This window comes from Platalea leucorodia (assembly GCF_965183815.1).
Source record: "Platalea leucorodia genome assembly, chromosome: 15".
Classification (NCBI taxonomy): domain Eukaryota; kingdom Metazoa; phylum Chordata; class Aves; order Pelecaniformes; family Threskiornithidae; genus Platalea; species Platalea leucorodia.
In genome coordinates this window covers 11,983,164-12,000,636 of record NC_138837.1, presented here as the reverse complement: position 1 = coordinate 12,000,636, position 17,473 = coordinate 11,983,164, and the positions used below count along the sequence as shown (strand labels likewise).

The following is a 17,473-nucleotide window of genomic DNA, read 5'->3' as shown; positions in this document are numbered from 1 at the left end:
GTTCGCAGGGAGGCAATGCAGCAACTAAACAATGTAAATAAATAATAAAGAAAAACAACTTGAGCAAAATCATCATTCAGCCCAGAAAAGCTTATCTGGAAACAGAGAACTTCCACCAATTATTAGGGCAGAGGTGATATATCCTGCGAGGGTTAAACTCGAGCCTTGCTCTTTTCTTTCATTTGCTTTCTGAAGAATTCTCCTTTGGGTAAAAATCTCCCTTGCTTGGCCTCAGCCCAGAGGTTTTTAAATTTACTGTTTGAAAGTCTAATAAAGTAATTTCAGCCATTTTTTTGAGTTATCTAAAAGTGAAATAATGTTCCTGACTCAAAACATGCAGATGTTTTGCTGCTCATGTTGCTTAAATACGACCCAACCGTACAAAACAAAACTTTCTAGCTGACTAACTCCTGAAGGGAATCCAAATCTTTTAATGACTTGAAAAACCCCACACAGCTAAACAAAAAGCACTGTAAGCAACGCATTTTTAAGGCCTGGGTTGCACGTAGGCGAAGCGGTAACGTTCGTCAGCGCCGATCGCTGGGCCAGAGCCTGCCATCGCCACCGGGAACGCGCAGCCTTTCTGCTCCGGCTGAACTCCAGCAGCTCTGCAGGAGGAAGGAGCTGCGATCCTGCAGGGCTGCACAACAGCTCACAAAGGAGCCTTTCAGCTCGACAACATAACTTTTTTTGTTGGATTTCTTTTTTATTTGTGCTTTTCGGGGAGGCGAAGGGGAAGGAACGCAACCTTTTCATGTCTTCCTGGATAAAACGTAGCGAGTAAATTTCTTACCTACATTTCTGATTCTTTGCAGAACCCTTTACACGGGGTTTTCCGTGCCCGCATCTCGGCTGTCAGAGCAAAGCAGAAAGGGAGCTTGCCCCTGCGAGGCAGCACGTCTTGAACAAGAGCTGCCTCAACCCTTTACACTTGCAAACTGCCAGGAGATCAGTCGCTCCCTGAAATTCTGCAGCCAATGCCGAGAACCACAGGGAAGGCTCAAGAAACTAAGAAAATGCCCTGTTTTCCAATAAGAAACCACCCATTCCTGAAGGCAGACAAGAAAAAAAAATCAGCCTAAAGAACACAGGTCACCGCCAACACAGCTTCTCTACCATGGAGCTCTAGAAGAGGCAGGTGCGGTTATAAAAAAAAAATCTAGGTAATTTCTCCCAAAAATGATCATTACAACGAAAAATGTGATGTCACCAGTGTGAGAATCTTAATGTGGCACTGAACAGCTCAAAGGATGAGAGGAATTTTAAGTTTTGCACAGGGCAAAGCAAGCGGCTGACAAGTAAGGACCGACTGCAAGAGCAGAGCGGGCGACAGACCTCCCACCCACGCTGGCCACGAGCTGCAGCCCCAGGCTCCCCTGCTGCAGCTCCAAACTGGACACCGAGACACAAAGAAACCAGCTTAGAAATAACCCCGTTGAAAGCAAGGACAACTTGAGACCTCCAAACCTCCCATCCCGGGGACAGAAGCTGTGTCACTGAATGGTGACGGTGGGGCTGGCTAGATAGATGGTTTTTCCAGTTGTACTGCCCCAAAATTCCAAACCAGATCAACACGATTACTGTCTGCTCTCCCATGGGCTGAACCTTTTGCATCACCAGCTCTGTCCATCTGCAGGACCAACCCACAGCTTGGCCAAGGACCCTTAGCGGCACAGGAACCACACAAGAAAGCAAAAAGCAGAGGGCTACTCAAGGGGAATGGATGCATCCTTCAGCAAATCACCAAAAGCAGGTATTTCTGCTTGAATGCCCAAAAAGCCCTGGAAGAAAGCACCTAAAGAGAAGAAAAAGGGGCCTAAGTTCGTTCTAGCTACCCTGATGCTGTGTGGTGAGTTCACCCAGGATCACTCAAACCCTCAGGGCAAGGCAGATGTTAGGTGACTGATGGGCAGCCCAGACGTTGGGGAAACCGCGTCTGACGCTTGGAAAATGCATCAGTCGAAGAGGGAATGCCAGGTCCTGCCACTGCAATACGGCTCCTTCCTTGCCCAGCCAAAAATAAATGACTAAAAGATCCAGGACGTGAGTTTCTGGCAGCTGATATCGGCATGTAACAGGCCAAGGCAGCTCACTTTTCAGTGCTTCGAGGACAAGCAGACCTAGGAGAGCTGGCTTGCCAGTGCCTTGGGGTTTTATCCAAGACATGGACTGAAGATACGCAGGGAGAACGGGCAAAGTGCGGAATCACATCCTCAGTGTCCGTGTAACCACCGAGTTCTCTCACATTCGTTACGATGGTGCAATACCAGCCACTTCTTCTATATGAAACCTTACATATGTGTGGCAATAAAAGCATCTTTCACCAAAACGTCTTTCCGTCCTGCAGTCTTACGCTATTTCCAGCACTGTTACTGGTACAGTTCCATGTACAGTTCTCACTGGATAATATCACACAGGGCTTTCCTCCATATACTCCTTTCTTCTTCTTTCCTAACTACACATTACATGCACATTCAATGGCACGTTATGCCTCTGCAGACAGGCCTGCTTCCCGACTGCTGTAACTGCCAGCTCAGCTTCTGCTCCTGGGAGAATCACATTTACAGAGTTGCATCAAGTTTCAGGTTGATTTCTTGTTGAGGAGTGTACATGAATAAATATCTCATTTTGATTTTTATTGTCTTAAGGCAATTCGAATGCATTTTAAATGTTACTACTACACGCATCAATTTACAGCAACATAAACCAACATTTTCTAAGTTTCACGTGTATCGATCGTGCTTCTCCACCACTGATGTGAAAATTACTAATAAGTTTCCATGTTCAAAATTTTGAAAATTTCCATCTTATATAGCTACATATAAAAAAGGCTTTGGAAGCAAAAGGTAAAGTCATGTCTCCACGGTGTTCATGACAAAACTATGGATATCAATTGTGTATGTGTATGTTGATGCATCCAGACCATTTAATATATAGCTTGACTTCATGATCAAAATATAAATAAATGTATAAATACAAATCACACTGGGAGGTGACCTCATACTAATATAGCTCCTAAAATTTCAGCTGAATGAAGGATCCCAGAGTGCTTGGGGAAGAGAAGTAAAATAAAAGCAATCCTTGTCCCAAATCTAAATACTGCAGTTATTATTGCAAAATTATTGCAATGCTGTGATGCAATAGCAAAGCATTCTGCATGTCAGCAAGTAACTGCTGCTCGTTATTATTTTAGGGACTTCTTTTCTTGAACTGCATAGTGAAGCTACTTTGTAGTTACATTTAAAGGACTTTTAGGAATTTTCTTGGTATTTAGAAAGGAATACCAGCATCGAAAAACAATTCTGCATGTATCTAAGGATACAGAAGAAGCTCTGTGATGTTAAACAGCACACGAGAAATACGCAACCATGCAATTAAAGGATGTATTACGAGACTGTGAAAACCTGAGCAGTTAAGCATGCATGTTCACTTTTCAGCTGTGCATTTGCTGACTTCTGAGAGTTCACACATTTAAAATTTAATACTGCATTAGCCTTCATTATTCCTGGATTTTCAAACTTTTCACTGGGAATTTCCTTTATGCTCCTTTAGACATGCCAGGCGAGCGTTTTATTGAAGACCACGTGCGCCGATACTGCTAGTTAAACTGGGGAGCTAAAGCAGATGCTCCTACGAGTCTGACGCACAGACTTCAGTGCTCAACTCAGGTGAAAGAAAATAAAACCACCAGAAGGCTCACGAGCTAGTTTCAAGTCCCTGTTGGTCTGTTATTTCAGATACATATTTCTCCAAATTATACAAAACACCAAGCAAAACTTTCACATTTCTGCAATTAAGCAAAGTCGATTTGGGCAGACTTACAGAAAATTTAAATAAAGTCACTTCTAAGATACTCATGAGATATTTCATACAAACAGTACGTTTGGAAAGTGACCTCAGCTGACAGCAGGGGTACAGGGGTGAGCTCAAGTATCTTCTTGATTTTAACATAAAACTGCAGCAGTATAGCCGTGCCAATATCCGACTTGACAGCCTCCCATCCTGATTTCAGTAAGTACCACACCCAACGCAAGAGCTGCTCCTGACCTCGGAAGAAATACTGCTGGAGTAGAGAGCCACAACGCTTAGACAGCCCCAAAGTTTATCCTATGAGTGGGCCACCCGAAAGAAGAATTAGTGACGAACAGAGAAGCAGCACAGCAGTCTTGAAGGCCTTCCCCAAAATTTCCCTGAACCTGAATGTTACCCCAGGATTCCCAAAGATTTGAGCAGGAGTGAGATACCTCTATGCGCTCGCACATGGGTCTGGAAACAGTTGTAATACTTGTATTTCTTCCCACATATTCCACACTCATAAGACCCTGAAAAACAAGACAGAAAAGTATACGTCACCATACGAGATCAGGAAAAACAGCCCCACCGCATACTTACCCGTAACCTGGGGACAAAAGAATGCAGTTCGCAGCAAAGTCATTTTGGGAAGGTTCATGGAGATAAATGCAGGAAATCGCTATCCCAGACTCAAGTCTTTTTTCAGCCTTATTTAAGATTCCTTGGCATACTACCCCGAACTTACATTTTCAGTATATCTTTATAACTTTGCTAACATGAAAGGGTCACTCTCAAAATAGCCTGACTTATAATTTTATAATAATGACTAATATTTCCTATGGACAGAAATAACCTTGAATTACTTTTCAGTAAGTTCCTAGTATATGGGAAAAAAAGCTTTTCAACTGAAAAAAGAAGGCAATATGTTATCTTGAGGCAAGGAGTTTTCAAAATTTCTCAAGAAATGCACAATGTACAAATTTCTCAAGAAACCCACAGAGATTTGGTAAATATCCACCCAGAGGAAACCAAATAGATACAAATAGAACTTTTGACCTTTTTAAGGAAAAGCACATGACCACAGTGGTCTCTCTTCTCAATTTGTGTCTCTAATTCCAGAACACACACATCTGCAAACAGTCATTTGAAATGAAACCAGAGAAACAGAGCTGGGAGAATCATTTGTAATGATGAAATTATGCAACGAATTTAGTCTCTTCTATTTATTGGACAGGCTGACAGAAATTTCCTTAGATTTGTTATTTAAGTTGATTCAACCTTTTTTTCCCCCCACTCCAACTCAGTCAACAGGCTATAAATTCACCTTTCAAGCTCTCACTTGGAAAATGCATTGCATTTCTTAGCTGTCCATCAGCAGCTAAGTAACCGTGATCCTATCTGTGCTCCTCAGCCGGGCAAGAGCAGCACTTACTGGAAGAGGAGGTGGGAGAAAGAAGGGCCGAGTATTATTTTGCATGAACGGAGCATTTCATTTCCATGGATGCTTCCTCATGCGCCCTTGAAACAATCTTTTCCTGACCATGCAAAACAGTAAAACTCAGGGATGAGCCACAAACAAGAACAAAACATTCACACGCACATCCAAATAAATATTCCCCAACATCATATTACAGCAATACTTACCCAGTGCTGCTCAAAGCAAGCTCTTTCCAGGAACAAAACCAACCGTGTTTTTTGAACACGCTATATCTGCGTTCTTTTTTTCCCTTCCCATGCCCTATTGCTTACAGCTTGGGAAGAAAACAACCATCCTTCCAGTCTGTACCAGCGCTGAATTCCCTGTCCATCGCTGTTAGCATCACCTGGGACTGTCTCTTGAGCTTGGGAGGCTACTTGGTCATTGATGCTGAAAGAGGCAATTTGCTACAGTCCGATACACAAGAGTACACATCGGAAAACATACTCTAAAATATTGGTATTATAGTCAGTTGGCTACGTCTGATCTGCTCCATAGCCTTTTAATTATCACAGCTAGTTGTATTTTATATATAGATATACATATATGAGACAGTCATCATCTGTGGTCACTCCACACAAGCTTTTCTAAGTGAAATCCTGGGTATCGGCAAGTTGGCAGCATCTGCCAGCCCTCATTTTCCATGCTCAAGGACTGATTATATTCATCGCCAACCTCCAAAATTCTTTCCTGAAAACTGTTCCAGCTGGAGCCCCAAAGCAGCACCGCCAGAAGACGAGCGCACTCACCATCGCTTGGACCCTACCAACCACTAACCCTGGGCAACAGCTGAGGTTCAGCTGTACCAACAGCAAAACACGACTGACGCCCACCTGTAGCCCGAAACAGCGTTGCCTGCATACAGAGCACTGGGAAAACAGATAAAAAACAGTGAGGGACTCTAGGTTGAAATTTTTTCCGATTTTTCTTTTTCTTCCTCTGGAGATAGTCTATGGCACATAAATGCATGTGGTTGTGCAGAAGTTCTTCAAGAAGAGTATAACCTGCACAAGTAACTGCATAGTGCCTTCCCTCTCCAAGATGAGGTGCTGCAGCCCTGATGCAAGGGCTGTGCCTGGAAAGCAAGGGCAGGAGCCGAAGGCAGGAGAGGGACTGGCACGTCCCATGGCCAGTGCTTTTGTGCGGACGTCCTGAAGCACCCTGGTCTCAGGTGCAACCCGGGAACGGCCGGAGTCATCTTCTTCAACGGGGGTACTTCTACCCACCTCCTGCTCACGGACGGTAGAGCACTGCCCCAGGAGGACAGAGTTTGTGGAGGGTGTAAGGGAGGTGCATTACAGATCTAAAGGCCTGCAGGCGCCGAGACAACTCAACAGCCACAACTGTCTACTCAGCACACCACGATTCGGGGGGCAAAGGCACACATCCTCATATTAGAGAAAGGAGGGATGATTTGCCACAATAAATGTGTTATTAGGGTGGAGGAAAGATGGAGTGGAAAAAACGAAAGACGTCGCTACATGTTAAGGCCTTACAAAGAACATGCCCGTGTTGCCTTGGACACTGCCACTGTGGTCATGGTTTATCGCAGACTTTGTCCACACTGGGATGTCTCATGCAGGTTAAAGCTGTTTGTAGTGGGAGGGGAGATGCGGAAGGTTTTTAGTTAGTTGGTGCATTCAGTGCTGCCAGGCTTCTCCCGAGCCTCGCAGCTGGAATTTGGGCAACACACGTGTTGCATCCAGAGCTTTCCCTTGCTCCCTGATCCCTGGTTAGACTTTCACACCTTTCATTCACATACCGGACGTGTATCTCAATGCATGGTCAAAAATCCAGGTCCCTGAATATCGATTTCGTGTATGTCCAACAGGAGAGCCACATTCCACTGCTTTTCCATCTAAATTGTGCAAAAAAAAGAATCAGAAAAGAGCCCTAAAGTGGATGCATTTCCAAAGAATAATGATGGCTGAAGCCTATTAAAAATTTCCAAGACCCATCTGACCCTGTGGCTTGGTAACAAGATGTCAGAGGTCACACAGAGTTTCTTAAGGCTTCTGCAGCTCTCTTTTATTTGGTACAACTAGGGAGAATCCAAAGTGCTCTTGAATTACGTGTGCTGAGCAGCTCAGCAACTGAGACGTCAGCATCATGGCATGAATCAAGCGTGTGCATGTTAGACTGATAGCCTCAAAGCAGAAGGATTCACTCTTCGCTTTGTCTCCAAAACATTTCTGATTTAAGGCATTACTTGAAAAATCCTCTCCAAAACGTTTCTCGTAAAGCATGGACCAGATTGAGAGCTTAGATAATCTTGTATAAAACGTCTCCTGATCAACCTGCAGATAACTCAGTCCTCCAAAACACAAATACGGACCTGATGGTATTCCCAACATTAGAAAATGATCCGGATCAGCCAAATAGTCTCTCCACCTTTCTCTTGATTTACAACGCAAGCACCTTTTTTTTTCCCCCTCTCCTTTCTAGATCGCTTAGGGCGGACTTCCCTGCCTTTTTGCCCTGACACGCCTGCCCTGAGAAATGTTAATGTGTTGGAGCTCTTCACGTGACCCTGGCCCAAGGCCAGCATGTGAAGCTAGCAAGAAAACAGAAGAAAAGAACGGAAAATATTGCCGTCTTGGAGCTGTGCAGGGTGAGAAACGCACCCCCTGCGAGGCAGGGAGACCTGGCGCTACCACGGCGGGTACAGGTCGGTGGACGGGGAGGAGAGGGGATCCGCAGCGGCAGTATCAGTCTGCTCCTGACCGGACACAGGGATATAGCCAACTGCTCCGTTGGCTTTCTTTGCTTGGGATGCCCAAAGTGGGACCTCACAGGGCTTGCAAGACTTCTTGTCGAAAAGCAGATGAAAGGGAAACGGTCCAAACCCACAAACATCAGCACTGGCTCTTCGGCTGGGGGACTGCAGCCACTGCCACCAGCCATCCCGCTTCGCTGCGTCCGCTTTCATCCATCACAGAGTTTGGACTGCTCCAAACGGATGGAAACGGAGTCTGGAGGAGTCCAAAGCACAGGGAGAGACATGCAAACGTGTAACCAAACAGGAGGTGGCATACACAAGGCCTAATCTGATGAAAACACTAAAAGCAAATAGCAGCAACTGAGCTGGGAATCCCTGTTATAAATTGCTCCAAGTAACAACTAAAAATATAAACATAGCACGCTCCTGCTGGAGATGTGTGACTCAGAAAAGAGACATAAATCTTCTAATGAGCATTTCAGCCAAGTCCCGAAGCTGAGCTGCGCAGGAAAGCTGTCTGTCACCAGGAGCCCCGTGTGCCCTGAAGCCTTCGGCGCGGTGGCCCTGGCGCAGACAACACCCCCCCCATTTAACTGACCGGCCCCAGCAGCCCATGAAAGGACACAGTCTGGGGGTCAGCATTTCCATGCGAAGGAGAGGGATTCATTTACTTCTGATTCACCACTTCATCCTGCATCATGAATTACTATAAAAAATTACCATTTTTGACACCTCCAATCTCAGCTTCCCTGATGAAGGTGAATAAAATCCTACCGAAGCCTTGCCTTTGTGCATAGCTGAAGTGATTTAGATGCAGGGCTATGAGATCACATCATGAGAAAGGCTTCAGGAAGAAAAACTCCTGGAAGCGTGGGTGAGCAGCAGCAGAGAGCACAAAGCCTTTGCTCCGGAGACAGGAGGCAGCGGCATCTTCAGCTGTGCGCAATCTTGGGCTGTTCCACAGCAGCAGCCGAAATCGCCAGTGAAGCAGCAGGCACGGGACGTCTCTTGTGCGAGTTACACAGATGTCTGCAGCGATGGAAATAGTGCCTGTCTGTGGTTTCTGCAGGGGGACGGAGGGGACCAGAAGAATTGACTGGGAGCCAGTTCAAGAAACCACAAGGAACTGATATCTGGGCACCACGGTCGGTCCACACAGAGCATAGTATTTGGTGGCCAAACAGAAAAGTTATTCAGAGCCACCTCCACAACAAACAAGAGTTATGTGAATGGCGGATGAATAGGGGCACTTACAGGGCTCTTTTCACAAAGGAATCGGCCGCCAACTGCCAATCGCCTCAGGACCAAGTTGCCTTTAAAGAAACCCAGCACGAGGCTATAAAATAACAAATATGATGCACATTTCATTTGAAAAGGCACTTCCAGAGAGAAGTTCTCCAGTTTACTTTCTACAGCTTTCAACCACCACTTGTTAACTGTAAATAATTCTCTGTCCCTCTCCCCATGGTGCCTACATGTTGAAGAGTGTCCTCCCTCACCCCAGCCTGTCCCCAGCGCTCTCCATCGGTATGACATAGAATCATAGAATCACAGAATCGTTTAGGTTGGAAAAGACCCTTAAGATCATCAAGTCCAACTGTTAACCCAGCACTGCCAAGGCCACCACTAACCCATGTCCCTCAGCACCACATCTCCCTGGCTTTTAAATACCCCCAGGGATGGGGACTCAGCCCCTGCCCTGGGCAGCCTGGGCCAGGGCCTGACAGCCCTTTGGGGGAAGAAGTTTTTCCTAACATCCAACCGAAACCTGCCCTGGCACAGCTTGAGGCCGTTCCCTCTCGTCCCAGCGCTTGTTCCTGGGGAGCAGAGACCGACCCCCCCGGCTCCAGCCTCCTTTCAGGCCGTTGCAGAGAGCCATGAGGGCTCCCCTCAGCCTCCTCTTCTCCAGGCTGAGCCCCCCCAGCTCCCCCAGCCGCTCCTCCCCAGCCTTGTGCTCCAGCCCCTGCCCCAGCCTCGCTGCCCTGCTCTGGCCACGCTCCAGCCCCTCCATGGCCGCCTTGGGGTGCGGGGCCCAGCGCTGAGCACAGCATTCGAGGGGCGGCCTCACCAGTGCCCAGCACAGGGGCACCATCACCTCCCTGCTCCTGCTGGCCACACCGTTCCTGATACAAGCCAGGATGCCATTGGCCTTCTTGGCCACCTGGGCACCCTGCTGGCTCATGTCCAGCGGCTGTCGACCAGCACCCCCAGGCCCTTTCCCGCCGGGCAGCTCCCAGCCGCTCCTCCCCACGCCTGCAGCGGTGCCTGGGGCTGTTGTGACCCAAGGGCAGGACCCGGCCCTGAGCCTTGCTGACCCTCACCCCGGGGCCTGGGCCCATCGCCCCGGCCTGGCCAGGTCCCTCTGTAGGGCCTTCCTATCCTCCAGCAGATCAACACTTCCACCCAACTTGGTGTCATCTGCAACACATGATGTACACGTGACGGTGTATGTCCAAGTTAGCCAACAGCAAAAGCCCGTTCCCCACTTTGCACAACAATATAGTCAACTCAGGGGACATCATCTGCAGAACAGCTGCTGCTGCCCAGCCAGAAGCCATGGGGAGAAGAGGGTTCTACATGGCAGACACCTGATCTGCAGATGCTTTCATCAAGGGCTGGTGACCATGGCTGAAGGAGAAGCTCCCATTGCCTCCGATCAGCAGCAGTCTCTCCACCCATCCCTCCTGGGGTGCCAGGGTCACCTCTGCATTTCAGGGTTGCCCATGCAGTGATCAACCTCTCAAGAGCTGTGGGGACACAAAAGCTCTGAATATACACAGAGTATGTCCTTCAAATTGTAAGATCTTTTAGCTGGAACCAGTTATGGACTTCTTAGGCTTTCCCTAGATATTTTGACCCTGCATAAACAGCAGTGACCTCCCACCCACCGTTTTAGTGGCTGTCCTACTGGGAAAGGGAGGACAGGCAGGACAACGATGCTCCCAATACAGTTGCCAGCTGATGACACCCTCCAGGGTTTCTTCCCAACAGCGTGGACAGTGATCAAGCAAAAACCAAGAGAAAAATCTAACACCAATACCTCTTTTCTCTCCCCCTGCAAGACAAACCAATCCCAACAGCAGTGCTAGGCAGCTCAAATTAGCATTCTCCTGAGCCCCTCGAAGGAAACATGGTCCAACTGTTTTTTCTTCTTCATATCAGCAACTACCTTTGGCTCTCAAAAGTCACTGCTGGGACCTGCTCCATGTCATAACCAACAGAGGAGTCCCTTTAGAAAGAGCAATGCCTCTCCAGGATCCCACAGAAAGCCCTTTCCCTGGAGCAGGAGGAGAGGACAGTCTGATGTTCACAGAAAGGAAAAAAAAACGCCTTCCCATCACTGCTGGAGGTGGGGTGGGGATAGGAAGTACTGTTTTGGAAGTGGCACACCACAGCCAGCCAAAAGTCAAAATTATTCCCACAATGTTACTAGTGATCAGAAAAACAAACAGCAACCTGTAGAACTTGTTTTTGAGCTAAATCTAATTATTCACAGAGAGCAGCCACTTTCCCCAAAGCAACTCTCCTCAAAGCATTTCAACTCTTTCTCAGGCTTTCCTCCTGATTGCCTCCTCATCTACGCCCAACATACCTACCACCAGCCCTGGGTTCGCCATGAATTTCACGCATGACTGATGGGCAAGTCATTTAACACGTCAAAAGAAAGCAACAAGCTTTCTCTTACAGTTACTCTGATCTTGGTTGAGTCTTTAGGGGTGACAAGATACAACCAGATAGCAAAAGTTAAAGAAGGTCAATAATCCTGAGGCAGGACCCCGAGACTGATGTGCACCTTGGCTCTGGTCCCTCTGGCAGAGCCAAGCTTCCATGAACGGCTCTCCGGAACCTTCTTCCCCCCGTCAACGCCACGGATTCAGGGAACCGAACAACGGGGTGCGTTAGCCCACAGCTTACCGAGCGTCTGCTGGTTGCGGACCCCACCTATGACCACGCAGATCTCCGCGGGCACATCTCCCGGCCCATCCTTTATGTTCTTCTTGGAATCTTTGGTGTCATCCTGCCAGATCACCTCTTCGATATAGTCATCTGGTACCTCTGTCTTCACCTTCACCTCAGTCATCATTCCAGCCTCTTCACTGGGTGAGGACTGAGATGTCACCGAATCGGAGCCCTCCGCTTTCGGGCTCCGCGGGCTCCTCTTCAAACACTCCCTGAATGGGGGGAAAAGAGGAGAAAACATGAATCCTCATTGTCAAGCGCTCACTTTCTCATCACTAGGACATAATTAAAGGTATTTTCTTTTAATGCAATTTATTTAAAATAAGTATGGGTAGGTGTGCATGTCTGTCATTTATGGTAAGCAATTAAAATTTAACCAGACAAAAGTAATAAAACCATTTTCTAGGAATGAAAATAAGCTTAATCACCACAAACAACAGTAGTAGTCATAAACAGATTGGACCACTAAACAAGAGCACAGAATTTCACCTGGTTCCTAGCAGGCCAGGAGCACAACTCCAGCAGTCCTGGCATCAAATACTGTGCCAAGACTAGTCCATACATGCAAAAGAAAAGCCATATCCTCCTGATATTTTTAATTTGGAGCTATCTCCACCCTTGCGCACTCGTCCATGCATTAATCTACCATTGCATCCTCCCTTTTAACACTTCAAAGCAACCTAACATCCTATGGTATTCGTATGGCCTTATTTAACATATACGGTGATGATCAAAGGGGATCATCTGTAATATAATGATATTTAAGGAGACTATTACGTTATGGACAGATACAAGTATCAAAGACGCCAGAGAAAGTGCGATGGATGGGGAAAGGCAGAGGGAAGAAAGGAGTGTATTTAGAAACAGATTAAGGAAAAAGTGTGTGTTTTCATCTTGGAAAGAGAAAGCTGGAAATTCATGGGAGAAATCAATCTAAATAAATAAATATTCAAAACCCCTTAAGGAAAGGAAGGAAACTGGATACCCCAAAGCTGTAAAACAACCTCAACAAGTGGCAAAAGAAAGAGGGAGTCTGAGCACGACGGACAAGGACCGGGTACTGAGCCAGCATAGCTCCTTTTCCAAATGCACCACCCCACCATGCATGATGGGCTCCCTGGTCTTAATACTGGCTATTAATAAATTCCAACATGCAATGCAAAGATAAAACAATTGCTGGTTCAGTCTGCGTAGAAATCAGAAGGACTAAATATATAATAGCTTAGACTACGCAGAAACAGAGATTTTAGAGACTGTGACAGATTGAGAGTCATGTAAACACTAGGAACAGCCGAAGGTATTTGAGAACGTTTTAAGCAGAAGTAATAGGCAAAATAAAGTGAAAAATAGGTTGAACTTATGGATGAGAGTCATTAGACCGTGCAATAGCGAAAGAGAAGGAAATCCCATTGCTTGGAGCATCATAGAAAGTCAGAAGAAAGTATGAATTAAAATGTTAGAAAACTAACACCTGCAATGGCTTCTCATACGGGTTATGAAGCTGGTAGAGAACTCAAAATGCTGCAACTGCAGGCGAAAGCGCCCAGCGGGTAAATCCGGGGAGGATGGGAACGAGAGGAGCAGATGAACGAAGAGAACAATCTTCTGCAATAATTACTGCACAACCTCCTACACGGACATGTGGTTGCTCTTTCAAAATGGGTCAGTCACATCAAATTGCCAGATATTTTATTATTCATCCCTTCATTCTCATTATGGAATGAAATGTACAATTAATAGCCCCTAAACAGCGAGAATTAGCCTTGACCTGCCTCCCCACTCCTTCCCCTCCTCCTCACACATACTCCCTCCATGCTCCCAAAATCATCCAGGGCTTTACAAGTGAGAAAGATGAATTAAGACAGAAAACGTGGCTGAAAGCTGGACGATCTTTATGGTAATATTATTGGATGTCCGAAAAGTCCATCAATCTCAGCCGACAGCGGCGTGGCTGAGCACCCATTCCAAAGCCAAGGGAAAGGCAGCAGCCAGGAGCAAAAGTACAAAGCATTCAGCAATCAGCAAAGGGTGGGATTAATTGCAAATAAATCAAACCGAGACGGTGTGAAATGCAAACACTAATAAAGGCAGCCAAAGCAATACGGTGGGGGGAAAAAACAGCGGAGGAAGATCAAAATCAAACCAGTACAATTCCCACTGGCAGGCAGAAAGGCGAAAGCGGTCAGCGACAGCCAGCTTTGCACCTAAAGTAAAGGCAAAATGCCTCAGTTACAGACGGTACAGTGACCTGTATTTGCCAATCCCGGACAAAACAACGTAAAAATCAATGCAGGAGCCAAGTGATGTGGAATTAAAAGCTAATACAACTAGCAGCGAGGCTAAGGATACGGCTTTCCGAGGAGATTATAAATTGGGTAAGAACATAAGAGACCTTCTGATGGCACCCGGCTTTGCATCGCGTCGCATTCGGATATAGGACCAATCAGCAGTGCATGGCACGAAGCGAGCAACGGGCCACGTGCTGTGCAAGGCAGAACGCTGTCCTCAACGTGTACTGCTCCTGAGCACAGGTATTTCCACAGGGCTCCTGAAATGGTTGACGTGGGGCAGATTTATTAATGCTCTCGAATTGAATTTAACATCACTGTTGCTAAAAATTAGGGGTGAGCCATGGAAGGGTGGAGAGCAATGACTGTGAAAGGAGCACCAACACCAGCGGATCCATCACTGTAAGCTGGCTCTGCCCAAGCCGAGCAGTTGTAGCATAGTCAAACGTGTCCAGGAACGTGGGTGCACCCACGAACAGCACCCAGGGTGCTCAGCCGTGATCCCAGCAGGCAGGTCACGCTGCAGCCACCCAGAACCATGCTCTGACCTAAAGGACTAACGCGATTTTCGGATACACGTGCCTGAGATGGAACAAGGAGGTGATTTTCTCCCTGTACGAAGCCGTGGTGAAGCCAGTCCCAGCGTGCTGCAGATAGACTGAGTGCCCTCGTTTTTAAAAGGTGATTAGGAAAGCTGGAGACGGTTCAAAAAAGAGGCACTGAAATGGTTTGCGACTGGGAAAAGATACTTTATGACTTTGCGAGACCAAACAACTTCAATCCGTTTCTCATGCCAAAAGGAAGACTGAGAGATGATTTGATTGCAGCACATTATCATCTTCATGGGGAGAAAATACTGTCTTTCCTTAATTTGGCAGGGAAGAGTAGAGTGCGAGCTCATCACTGGAAGCTGGGACCGGTTGAAATGAGGCATAAAATATTAGCACGGATGGTGGTCCACTGGAACAACCATTTTCCAAAGGATGCGCTCAGGGAGAACAAATCTCTCTAAGTCTTCAAACCCCGAGTATCCGTATCTGGCTGGCCCCAGGTTACTGGGCTCAGTGCAGATGTGCACTGGCCAGATTTGGTGGCCTGAAACTGTAGGAATATATAAATTATTAGACCAGACCAATGGACCCTCAAAAACTTTGCTCTTCACGCCTGCTGACTTTCTGGATCCATCTCTGCCAAGAAAGTAACTTCCCGGCTGGGCTTTCTGCTCGTAGGTGGGACCTAAACCTGCAAATACTGATTGAAAGCAATACTATTCCTCCGACAGTGCCCCATATGTTCTAAGCGTGAGCTGGTACTTGGTGTACAGAAAGACACCAGCCCCAAATATTTTAGCAACCGTCTTCTGCATGCTTTCATAGTACGGAAGCCCTGAAAGGAGCCTTTGATCCTCTCAAAAACAAAATAAGCAAAACAATAAAAAACACAGCACCACTGGATTTTTACAACAATCTTACAACAATTTTGCAACAAAGAGACCTCCTCTGTCTTCGGATGCTTTCTAGGAGAGACGAAGGCAGCAGCCAGCAGATGTGCCCGGGCTGCAGAACGGGTGCAGACGTACCCGCGGCGTGCGGCAGGGCGGTGAGCCCAGACCCCGCACCGCTCCCCGGCGAGCACCCCGCCACCGCGTGCGCCGCCCGCTGACCCAGCGGGCAGGTCTGCGCAGACCCACGTCCCGCGCAGATCCCAGGGAAAGAGCTCTAAGCTGGGGAAAGGGCAATAAATTACAAGCATTAAGATTCTTTTTTTCAGCTTATATGTATCTATAAAAGTAAAAATATATAAATGTGTGTGTTTGTATATGCACAGACAAGAAGGACTGACGCTTGTGTCTCTGGCGGCATCCCCTTGTCGCACCCGGCTCCCACCCCCTCTGCCACGGCAGCCCCGGGACGCGCATTCTCTGCTGACACCCTGAGGTGCCGGCGTTTTATTGCATGAGCCAGATCCTGCTCCGCAGCACCGAGGGCCCCAGCGTCCGGACCGTGCAAGCCAAAATGCAGGAAACACCATCCCCGAATGCAAGCTTTGCTGCTGACCTGCGCCAGGCTGGAATCAGTCCCACACCACCTGAGAGCAGTTTTAGCTACCTTTTTCACGGCCATTGCTGTTTCGCTTAAGAAGGAAGAGCTGTGTTCTCACATTGCTCTTATTATTTCACATCTCACAGAGATTTTCTAGCCACTGGCTGATGTCAAGCTTTAGCCAAACGTCAACTGCAGACTCTCTCCAGCTCAATGTCCAGAGTAACACTGTGGCTTTGCAGAATACCTTAAAATAAACGTAATCAAACAGCAACACAGTCCCAGCCTTCCTTCCTTCTCCTCTGGATGTGCTGCTCAGCGGCAGAGGAACCAGAAGACTCCGATTGCTTCATACGATGCACCAGAGGAGCATCACAAGCTGCTGACAGCAGCAAGTGAAGGCGATGGACCCCTCCTACCTTCCCTGCACATGGAGAATAATCCTCCTCACCTCCATCCTTCCAGCCTCCAAGGGCCTGACAGACAGACTGCACGGGACAACTTGTCTGAAGACTACAAAATGAGATCCTGACGGGCGATGGGATCGACTCTTACCGGCCTCTTGCTAGCAGTGACAGAGAGCGCAGTCCCCAACAGCACAGCGTCGCAGCGATCATCACTTGCACGGCGACTGTCCACTGATGGGTCAATCTCATTCTGCTTGGACGCTGCAACCAAAAAGCTCCCCAAGCGTGAAGGTGGGTCCCTGTCCAGGCCAGGAGGCACAGGGCTGACAGCGAGCTGCTGCTGCAGATGGCAGAACACCCAAGGGAGCAGCACTGAAATCCCTGGGAGCAGGTCTGAGCTCTCAAAAAGCTGGGGGCTACGCAGCTTCGGAGAGAAGGCGGCAGCAGCAATGGTGGAAGAAGCTCTCCTAGCAAGAACTAGCATCACTTTTTTCTGGTCCCACATGAAATCCAGTTAGTGCTCCTGTGGCTAGAACAAAACTAGGATCAGTCCAGGCTTCTTGGGTCTGAAGCACAGTTATCCAATTTGCTGAAGTGATGCTGTGCCGACCTGGGTATAATTGTCCCCAGGGCGCAGGGGGAAGCTGGGCTGAAGGAACGATCCTCATGGGACAGCAGAGTTCGAAGCCTCCTGGTTCGGCTGGGCAAACAGTACCAACATCACAGAGCAAAACAGGAAAGAAAAGGAAATTACTGACACTGGAAAACTTCAGATGGGATGGAGAGGG

The 17,473-nt window shown here is 47.5% G+C and overlaps 1 protein-coding gene across 8 annotated transcripts in view; it reads right to left on the bottom strand.

The window, feature by feature from the left end:
- Positions 1-17,473, bottom strand: part of ZNF618 (zinc finger protein 618) — a 166,553-nt gene that overhangs the window by 67,868 nt on the left and 81,212 nt on the right. For 6 of the 8 annotated variants that reach the window (XM_082327474.1, XM_082327478.1, XM_082327475.1 and 3 more), the window contains 2 exons: positions 11,904-12,160; positions 4,245-4,322 (listed from right to left, as the gene is read on the bottom strand). In XM_082327474.1, coding sequence (XP_082183600.1) covers positions 4,245-4,322; positions 11,904-12,160 — 335 coding nt within the window. Of the gene's footprint in view, positions 1-4,244; positions 4,323-7,031; positions 7,128-11,903; positions 12,161-14,340; positions 14,395-17,473 lie in introns of those variants that run through there. The other 2 variants (XM_082327481.1, XM_082327477.1) reach the window with 2 other exon arrangements.